This window comes from Copadichromis virginalis, linkage group LG7, assembly GCF_057382275.1.
Source record: "Copadichromis virginalis isolate Kocher_CV1m ecotype Utaka linkage group LG7, C_Virginalis_male_GT1.1, whole genome shotgun sequence".
In the NCBI taxonomy this organism is placed as follows: Eukaryota; Metazoa; Chordata; class Actinopteri; order Cichliformes; family Cichlidae; genus Copadichromis; species Copadichromis virginalis.
The window spans coordinates 1976991-1987543 of record NC_140624.1 but is presented as its reverse complement, the minus strand read 5'-3'; the positions used below and the strand labels follow the sequence as shown (position 1 = coordinate 1987543).

Here is a 10553-nt window from a genome sequence, read left to right as displayed (position 1 = left end):
TTGAAGCTACAGGACAGTTTCATCTCATCTCCATACAATTTGCTGCCTTCATTAATCGAGTTACGGAGAAAATTAGACATTGAAATATCTAACATTGCATTTCTAATGTTAAGCTTTCCTAACAACACTCAGCCTCCAGTTCACAAACTTGCCATAAGCCTGGTTGCTTTTGTTAATGATGAGCCCACATGTGTCTGGATCTCAGTTTTTGCAAATATAACAGAAGTTAATCTCTTTTGGGCTCACGAGGCATCATCTTAGATGAAACTTGATTTTTGCTTAAAGGTCACCAGTTCCTTCTGCAGCCATGCTTTCCTCAGCTGACACCCACAGTCTGTGAGAACACTTGTTACGGTCGTCATAATAATAAAACAAAGGAAAAAAAAATGCACATTTTAATGTTTTATTTGTGCTGCCAGCAGCATTGTCATCACTGCTCCTCTATTTTCGCTAGCCTCTTTCTGCCAGCCTTGGCCACAGTGATGAGGATGACGAGGAAGAAGCCGAGAGTCCACACAGCTGCTACGGGCAGCACCACCGCCAACAGTACGCCTGAAACAAATGTGAAATTTAAAGAGAATGAAGGGACACGTTTCTCATTAGCAGAAACCTGCTGATGCTACAGGAGCAGCAGGCAGAGTGTAAAGATTGATATAGAAACAGGAGCTTACTGGACTGAGATCTGTCTGGTACTTCGATCCTGATGGGGCCATAGGTGAGGAGACCCTGAGCGGGGTCGGCACTCACTGCTTCTCTCTTACTGATCGAGTTACAATTCTGAAAAAGAACGATGCTCCTGAGAAAAGTCAAAGATGATGAGACGGTAAAAACGATGCACTTCATCGTGTCCACACACTCCTAAATCGCCCTCAATAATAATAGCAGCAGCTCACGGGAATGCAGGACTCGTGGTCGTCCAGGTCACACAGCTGTACGGTGCAGTGCAGGTAGAGGTCGTGCGGATCTGCTGAGAAGCGAAACATGTCGAAGCTGTAGCGGACGGTGGACTTCTGCCCATTACGTCCAGACTGTCCCTCGGTTATATTAAGGAAGGAAACCGTTTGGTCCTTCACACACCTGGATGAGAGAAGTCACTGGATGTGAGGAGTTCATCGTTCACGTGCCAGAAACAACACAAAGAGAAGTTCTGACCCATTCTGAAGCAGGAAGTGAACAGATCCCTCTGTAGAGTTTGGCTGGGGATACTGTGTGGCCCAGCACTCGTTTACTCGGAGCAGAAATAAATCTGCAGGCTCCATCATTGTAACCTCGACATATACCTGTGCAAAACAAAACAATTCACTTTAATTAATATTTGGTTCTTCAGAAGGCACTTAAACCAAGACGATTTTCTAAGAATAAATGTCAAAATTCCCAATCTTCTGATTTGATTCCACCACACAGTCCTGACCCACACATATGGTTCTTACACACACACTGGACTTTGGTTTTGCACAACACTGGTCACTATATTCTTCATTTCCAGTTAATACTTGTACAGCTGCTGTTATTGTGTATATATTTATTTATATTTAGATTTCTTCATACATTCTTATATAGTTCTATATTGTGTATTTTGTTGTACAGTTATTTTATTTTCAACCTTAATTTATATTTTATTCCTTCCTAGTTAAATTTACCCTTTTTAATTTTTCATATTTATTTCCTATCTTATTCATAGCCTTTTCATTTTTTGTTTTCTTTAGGTCACGAGCAGTTGTCCAAGCATTTCACTACATATCGTACTGTGTATGACTGTGTACGTGACAAATAAAATTTGAATTTGATTCTTTGATGGCAGAGAAAGGGTTGACCTGCTAATCCCAGTTGAGGTCATCTCTAATGGGAGCGCGTGCTTACAAAGGCAACATCAAAGTCAAAGCCACCATCAGTGTGTAGAACATTAGCTGGGACTAATTTCACCCCGAGCATAAACTCGGCTAAACGTTTCGTCCCTTTAAACCTCATTTTCAGCATTTAGCCTGAACGGTCAAACGCGTGGTTCTCCAACTCAGTGCTGGGAACCAGTTGTGGACAACAGAGCCACACAGGTGAGGTGTGGAGGACCAGAAATATGGTTTTCGTCCAAAAGCCCTGAGCAACCCCTCATTTCTTGATATTTTGTTAGGAAAATAGGACAGATTTATTGAAACGTGCAAACATAAATGGAAACATTTGAGGCAAAGAGAGTTTCTACATCGTCAACCAACCTTCAAGGACATTCAGAGCTGCTCTTTGGATGTTGGCTGCCTTTTGTTACATTGCTTCAGTAACGTTAAGATCTGGAGGCCAATCACCAACTAACCATGTATACTGTCACTGCATTTGCAGTTCTTGGATTCATGTTGAAAAATGGAGCTGCTGCCAATCACAAGCTTTGCAGATGATAATGTAAATCTGATGGTACTTTTCATATCGTTAACGACTTTGACAAGATCATCAATACTACTGAAACCCAAACCATAACAGCCTCCGTGCTTCACAGGTGACTTTAGACATCCTGGTGTGCTGCTCTGACCTCGTCTGTAGAGACTGATGATATTTGGATGCATCGCTCCGTGACGCCTGTTGCTACCGTTCGTGTACCTTGGCACACCTCAGGTTTTCCCTCCCTTGTAAATGCCTTCATGACAGCCGCTCTACCACAGAGGTAAACGGTTCATGAATTACTCAGCTGAAGAACCAGATGCTTCTTCTCAGGTCTTCACTGGATTCCCCCATTTTTTTAAGGACATGACTTTCATGTATTGTTCATCTGCTGCAGATATGTCTTTTAGCCCGGCCAACTCGTTGTGTCACACACACACACACACACACACACACACACACACACACACACACACACACACACACACACACACACACCTCCAAGATGTGCAAACCTCCCCCTCAAACTGAGCCTTCTTTTCTGAGTTTGAGGTGACCCTGCACACCACCTCCCCCTTTACCAGGGCGTTTGTGTTGTGTGTCCAGGTGAGATGGACGGCGACGTGGGTGCCCAGAAACCTGAAGGTGGAGACAGATTCCACCACTTCTAATGGGACCGGTCTGTGCCTCCTTAAGTCCATTATGAGTTCGTTCAGCTTCAGGTTGTTTTCTAAACACCAGCGGGACAGGTTCTCTACCTGCGCCCTGTACGCCGTCTCATCTGCATCAGAGATGAGCCCAGCCACGGCCATGTCATGGTCAAGCATGCCAATGAAACCCCCGTGATGTTTGCCATTTATTCCTGTTTTCTACCATCTATATTGCATTCTGTCACCGTTGGTGTGGAGCACCCACAATTCTAGTGTACACATACAATGACAGTAAAGGGCTATTCTATTGCATTTGAACCAGGGCACGTCAGCATTGTAACCTGTGCATAATCAAACTGCTCTTGGGCAGCTTCTGTCCAAGATAACAGATCAGCATTTACAAAACCACCACCCAACATGAGTCAGACCGTGGTCAGGCGGGCAACAGTGCTCAGGATCTGTAGTTCTCTGTATCAAACAGACTGATTTTAGCACTAAACCCTTCTACTTGTTGCCATCAGATATGAACAAAACCCTATTAATCAATCTGAGTAATATTTCTACAGCCCTGAGTGCACGTTGACTAGCACTACATGTACCTGCTTAGCTCAGGTGTTGCATAAAGGCAGGCTGCATCACAGCACAGGTGAATTTGAAACCTGCTTCAAAGAACCAAAAGTCCATCCTTGTGTCTAAGCATCAGTTTCATCTGTGACTGGTTAAAATCTTAACCCACCTTGTCTCGGAGCTCAATGGTTGGAGAGCTTGTGTAAGGTTTAGTGTAAGTGTGGTCTGTGTACAACATCATCCGTATCTTGGCTTCAAGTTCGTCTACTCGCATCACCGTCTCGCTGCACGTAAACAGAAGAAAGTCAAGAAAGGCGGGTTGTTCGTGGCTCTGAATACTCAATGGACAGAAAATCATTAACTCATTGCAAAGACTTCAGCAGACGGGTTTCAGAGGTCCATCAATTGAACAGACTTATTACAATGCTCAAAGGCAGCTTAAAAAAAAAAGAAATGTGAAGTACCATGGATGGAAAAGATGCGTTTATTTCGCCCCTCACCTGGAGATTGGTGAAACTGAAAAAGGCAGACTGACTCTTCTGATGAATGGATACATGCACGTGAAATCCATCCTGATAACTGGATCTCTAATGATGTTTCCAGTAACCCGAGGGTCTGACCTCACACTCAGGGAAAACCAGATGTGAGTTACATTTTTCTGTAAGGGGACAATAAAAGAAACAAAACATTGAGGTGCTCATCTTTTTCTAGGCTGGCGCAGACATTAAAGGAATTGTGCTCGAGCTGCACCTCAAACGGCAGTCCTCCACAGGTCACGTATTTGTGTTTGGAAACCCTGAACACGTAGTAGGGGACGCCGTCGATATGCTCTCTCTTAGCACCACAAGATTTGTTTGGCAAGTGAAGCGATTCCAGCGGCACGCCGTGATACTCGAAAAAAGCTTCCGCTGCTCTGATTGCTATGTGGTCTTTCCCACACATAACCTTGAGATGTGCATCTGTAAGAAGCAAACGTCAGCGAGTCTCTAACATAAACACGTATCAAAGGAAACGGCTCAGTTGGTGAATCGCATCCATCTGAGATTCCAGATTGTTCGTGTAAATGAGAAGTTTGATGCACACAAAGGTTAGCCATGGAGTCCCACAAGGCTCTGTGCTAGGACCAGAGATGGGCTGTAATCCGATTACTTTTTTCAAGTAACGAGTAAAGGGATTACTATTGCAAAAACGGTAATTAGATTACCGTTACTTTCCCGTAGGAACGCTGCGTTACTGCGTTACTAAAACCGTGATTTTTTGCGAGAATGTCTCATGACAGTGACGTAAGCGAGTGCGACGTTCGTGACAACAGCTGTGTGCAGATCAACAGTGGATCATATATCAGTGCAGAGAGAGTATGAGCGTGCAGCGTTTAAAGCGTGGAAGTACTGACCTTACTTTGAGTTTGATTCCATAAAAAGTGACAAAAACATTAGTGTCCGCTGTGCGTGGGAAGAAAACTTCTTTTTACAGCGAAAAAAAAACCCTAAACTTCCAACAAGCACCGAGTAGCTATGACGTAATGGGAAACTCACAGAGAAACTCGCGGATTCTTCCACTGACCGCGGCACACCTGCACCAGGGTAACCCTCCGCCTACCCCACTCCTGCTTTACAGGTGAAAATAGAGCAACAGGACCGCTGAGTCTTTGACTTTATTTATTTTCTGCTGTGTTTTACTTGCATCTATTTGAAAGACTGAGTGTAAACACAAAAAATATTTTATTTTATGTGCTGGAATGTGCAGAAAATAGGTTTAAATATTAAACTAATTTCTTCCAGTCAGAGAATGTTGCAGATAATTAAATTTTTGCTTGATGCATAAAGTTAAAAGATTAAAACTAATAAAACAAGTTTTAAAAAGAGACTTTTCCATTTGATTACATTTTATATGATGGATTATGCAGAAAAAGTAGAATTGGGCTGAAAGATCTATCGCTTTATCACCTATTCAGGTTGTAAATCGTGTTTTTAAAAAGTAACTAAGTAATTAATTACTTTTGAAAATAAGTAATCAGTTACTGATTACTTTTTTCAAGTAACTTGACCAACACTGGCTAGGACCACTACTTCTCACGTTAGACAACATTATTAGAAAACACTGCATACACTGAAACAAAATGACATCAGTTGTCTCAAAGGCCTGGATGAACTTCATTTGTATTCCATCGTTTCCATTTTACTTCTCATCGTTTTTAAAACTAGTTTTCATTGCAGTTAGTTTAAATGTCTTCTTACACCAAGCTTTCTGTTAGGTATTTTAGTACCATGGTAGCATTTACTGGATATTGTTTTATAGTGACATTATACAGGAAAACTCTGTCATTCAATAAGGCCCCTTTGTTTTAGTTATTTTTCTCTTTGACCCAAGAATTGATGTGTGAGAATCACAGGCTGGTACAAGGTTGAAATACCACAGAGATCACTCCCTCAGCTACATTAGTTTCTTAATCTTTTAGACACCTGTTGAAGGCCAAATGGTTTGTTTCAGATTTCACTAATGTAAGAACTCTTTGTTTTGTGCCTTGAAAATATGTCGCTGAGATAATCACAATTGTAGCTGAACTGATAAACTACACAAAGGATGCTTCTTCACCCAAGGGCAGGAAGACGCTCCCTTATCTTGGTCTGTACTGGTTTAAACTGATAATCTGCTGACTCATGAATTTTTCCCTCTATATAAACTGTTGTACTTGAGAATAAAGTTGAGTCGATTTGGGAAGACAACCTGAAGCAGTCTCTGTTTTCTTGTTCTCCCAAGCTGCTCCCGAGCTCGTACTAACACGCTGAATGGCATGCTTGAATGTTACTTGAGAATATATTTGACTGTGTTACAGACTAAGGGACAATCTCTGCTGATAGACGTCCACGCCTCGGAGGAAGTCGATCCACGGATTAGGCCTTGGAAACCGTTTCCTTCACTTTCGTTAACTGTAATAACCTGGGTTATATCCCACCTCTTGAAACACGTCAGATGACAGGCAGCCCTGTCATTGTTTGCTAGTTACAAATGTGACTATGCCTCAAGTTTCTAGTAGAAAATTAGGAAAAAGTTTTTCCACATCAAACCATAATTTGACTGAAGATTTCTTAGGGGCAGTGCGCAGTACTGTAAAACACCAAGTAAAAATGAGCACACCTTCAGAAGATTAGATTAATTAACATCAGGCTTTGCTGAATGAGACAGCAAGAAACGTCACAGATATTGACTTTGCTACATAAGAAAACACGAGCCTGCGATCAGGAGAAGCACCGTTAACAATGCGGTCAGAAAAAGAAGCATCTACACTAGTCGGGAGAAAGCTGTGGGTGGGTTGTTGCATATCAGCATTTTAAAGTAGAAGAACCAGGGAGGGGAGATCCAAGTTTGTGGCAGTAACAGATGGAGAAGCAGAAGACAGAAGGGTACTGCAGAGTGAAACGTGGTGGAGGAAAAGTTTAAATCTGGGCTCGTTTTGGCTACTCTTAAGTTGTTCGTCCTTCAGAGACACTCCACCCTCTGGTTTGCTTGTTTGTGGATAAGGATTCATACACAGCAGTGGGATAATGAGCCAAACACCTCAATCTTTGTGAAATTGGACTATCACGGGCTGCCCTCCAAAAAAACAACACTACATATTTATGTTGGAACAAGACGTGGAAGTGGGTATAAGAGGACTTGCAGAACAGTGTCAGTGCAGCTAAATGCATGCTATCACAAACCAAACGCATGATTCGAAAACTCATTTTTCACAATGACAAGCTTTGAAATAATATTCTAAGAGATATTAGCACCGGGATCAATCTGAGAAGCTGATCTTAGACAAGTATACATTTTTGTACTTGTTATGATTTAATCTCCAATTCAAAAGCCCTAAACACAATCAGCCCAACTCAGCATAATTCTGGGGTGCATTCAGTTTCTCTTTGACAAAACTGATGATGAAATGCATTGAAATAAAAGAAAAGACAGGAGAGCCTACTTCGGTCACACTTGTCAGCATAAAAGCCGAGAGCACATTTGCAGCTCCTCTGGTCTTTAGACAGGACGCATCTTGTGGGGTCGGTGCAATGCTCCACACTGCAGGTTCCTTAGAAAGGACACAGTAAACGAACTTGATGAATCTCCACGCTGAAACACATCTCACATTTTTTTTAACCTTCTTACCCTCAACCCCGTCCAACGTGAACCCGAGGAAAAGCAGCAGAGCCACGGGAAGCTATTTTGGAGGAAGGATATTTCCGCTTTTACTCTTTTTATCCAACTTTCTTTTTTTTACACGAAAGGACAATAAAGCTGTGGACGTTTCACCCGGGCCTACCTTCAAGCCGGTTAAGCTCATTGTAGTAACGATTTGTGGGTATATGCAGGACACGCTGGCGTTATATTTGCAGTCAAACGAGACGTCCTTCTCCGCTCCGTCGTTACTTCACCTGCCGGTCTCCAATCAGGAACACCTGCTGTGTTTTTCCGTGGAGGGTTTTGGAGCTTTAACCCCGCTGTTTGAACCCCGCGAATTAATTCGGCTAAATATGTCATGTTTAAAGTATCAAATAAGTTTGAACACTCAGCCCCACCACGTCGATCTCCTGCGTTTTATTGATTAACATAAATAATATTCTGATAATTGATTATATTTACATTTTATAGTTTCACGGTTTCCCTTAAAACAAAGGGAAAGAAAATAAAAAGAGGCAAAACACAAACATCTTTTTTTTAGTTCCTTCGTGGATGTGCTGACAAAATTGGTTTTATATATCAAGAGGTTTCCAGCAGAGGGCGCTATTGCCGCCTCAAACTAGTTCCGTGCTTCGTCATCCCCATCACCGTTTACAGCAGTGGTTCCCAAACCTTTTTGCTGGGCCCCTTTGTTTTACAAGAAAAATGTTCCCCACGCGCGTGCACACGCACAAACACATCCTCCAACCACACGCGCTCATATTTTGCTCCATTGCGGTTTATTTCACACCTCAAACATTTAGTAAACAATTAAAAAACACAAGTAAACTGCAATAAATTACAGGTGGTAATAAAAGAAACTACTAACTCTTTCACGCTGCGTCCGCACCTACACGGGTGATTTTGACCACGCAGCTGTTTCGTCCACGTAAACGGCGTTTCCAATCACCGAAAACGGAGATTTTTTTAAAACTCCTTTTTTGCGTTTAACGTGTGGACGAGGAATACAGAGTTGGTCAGGCAGCGTCAAAGGTATGCGCCTTTATTCACGTCACGCTGTGGCCACGTTATTGTTTACAGGAGATGAATCACAGAATGATAGAGACGAAATACTGTTAATCTGACTGTCTGCAGGTTTACACGCAGTTACTGTCCCTTTGTTTACAAAGGCAGAGGCGTCACGGTGTCATTATTTTACATGTACTTGTTTTTTTCCTGTGTAATAATGTTCAACATTGCTGTCAATACATTTTTAAAAAGGTTGGTGAAGCCAAAGGGAAGAGTTGCTTCACCACATTTTCTAGTCTTTGGCTTAGAATGAAGTTGGTTTGGAAACATATTCAGCGACGCTTCATCTCCTGCTTTGCGTTTCTGTGGGCGCCCCGTGCTAGCAGTGTCCAAGCGTTTTGTTTTGACCCCCCCCCCCCCCCCCCCGCCGCTAGGGGGCGGGCCCCACACTTTGGGAAGGTCTGGTTTACAGTATGCGTAAAAACGCCGCAGTCACTCAGGTGACTTAAAGTTCGGCTCTCTAGTAAAGTAAAGACTTTGAGCCAGATGCATCTGGACACTGGAAAATCACTAAAACCACTTTGATTCCATATTTGGACCACTGCGGGCACAGAAGGTTTAGTGTCAGCAGGTCAAAACAGTGGGGCTCCTGCATGATGGGCCTGTGGTTGGAAATATCTGTGTCTCCAGGGAAGCCATAAGTGGGTCAGTGCATTTCCTTCTGTTCCAACTCGTCACACCCCGAGGCTGGGGTCCATACTCTCAGGCATCACTGGCCAGGCCTCCCTTCTCTGCTGCAGAGGCACGAACAGCACCGAGGAGCAGGTTCTTTGTCTCTGGTTGTTCAGAGCTGTACACTTCATTTTATTATTCCAATCTTCAGTTTTGCAAATTTGAGTAGATGTGACACGATGTTACAAAACCTCTGAGGAAAAATCGGCTGAAATCCAGCAAAGAGCAGAGGCCAAAGATTTTGAAATTACCGATAAATAATGGCTCGGCACACGTCACATTTTGGTTTAAGATGAAATACTGTTACAGTACAAAGATGTCCTCTTTTTACACTGTTGGTAATTAGCTTTAGATTTACAATGTAGCCATGTGTGCTCTTGTCTTTGCAAGCAGAAAAAGAATCATTCTGCTACATTTGAAATGATCTGTTCTGTGCTTTGATGCTTCCCCTCTAGCTGTAGGTAATACAATCCACTGTGTTACTATAATCTCAGTCAAAGAGAAAAGAAACATACTGGACTTTATTAATGGACCAAAGAGGGAATCTTATGCTTTACAGCTCAACGCGGTGAGTTTATGGAAGATTTCATCAAGCAGATGTACCTGATATCAGAGTGAATTTGACTAAAATAACTGAAAAAGAAAGAAAGAAAAAAATGATCTCGGCAGATTTAACTGACAAAAACGCGATCATTATTTTCCCTTTTCAAAGTACCGGTACACAAATGATCGTTGTAGGACTGAAGACTTGAGCTCTCCCAGCTCTGCTCCGTCTGGCTGAAGCGGGTCCTCGTCTCGTCGGCAGCGGTGCAGGGCCACCCTGGTGTTGTGAAATAGCCGGGTTATAAGAGGTGTGTGTCATCGGCCTGATTCACAACACCAGCTGCGGCACACACACCTGAGAGGCAGATCTTCGGGTGACGGAGCTCTTAAAAACACGCACGAGCATTTTCCTGAGAGACTGCACCGCCCAATACAGTCTAACGCGGCCCTGACGACGTAAGCAGGAAAAACATAAGGAGGCGATAAAACAACAAATGCAAAGGCGAGACAAAAAGACGCTCGAGCACA

The 10553-nt window shown here is 42.8% G+C and overlaps 1 protein-coding gene across 2 annotated transcripts; it reads right to left on the bottom strand.

Moving 5' to 3' along the window:
• Positions 1-276: 276 nt before the first annotated feature.
• Positions 277-10480, bottom strand: zpd (zona pellucida glycoprotein d). Of its 2 annotated transcripts, XM_085461146.1 has the most exons (10): positions 7885-10480; positions 7731-7782; positions 7546-7653; positions 4335-4543; positions 4085-4242; positions 3754-3868; positions 1153-1280; positions 894-1077; positions 672-777; positions 277-552 (listed from the first exon to the last, which is right to left on the bottom strand). In XM_085461146.1, the coding sequence occupies exons 1-10, from the start codon at positions 7903-7905 to the stop codon at positions 431-433; spliced, it is 1203 nt and encodes a 400-aa protein (XP_085317272.1). In that variant the 5' UTR covers positions 7906-10480; the 3' UTR covers positions 277-430. The 2 variants fall into 2 exon arrangements, with proteins under 2 accessions (XP_085317272.1, XP_085317273.1); XM_085461147.1 differs by lacking the exons at positions 7546-7653; positions 7731-7782; positions 7885-10480 and adding an exon at positions 4978-5157 and having other exon boundaries at positions 280-552.
• Positions 10481-10553: the final 73 nt, after the last annotated feature.

What these genes read in the sequence shown, in the direction of transcription:
- zpd (XM_085461146.1), bottom strand. Translation starts at nt 7,905, where the DNA reads ATGAGCTTAACCGGCTTGAAG. An exon ending in CACGTTGGACGGGGTTGAGG is followed by an intron (nt 7,654 to 7,730) that starts GTAAGAAGGTTA and finishes GTCCTTTCTAAG; the next exon opens with GAACCTGCAGTGTGGAGCAT. An exon ending in ACCACGAGTCCTGCATTCCC is followed by an intron (nt 778 to 893) that starts GTGAGCTGCTGC and finishes GTTCTTTTTCAG; the next exon opens with AATTGTAACTCGATCAGTAA.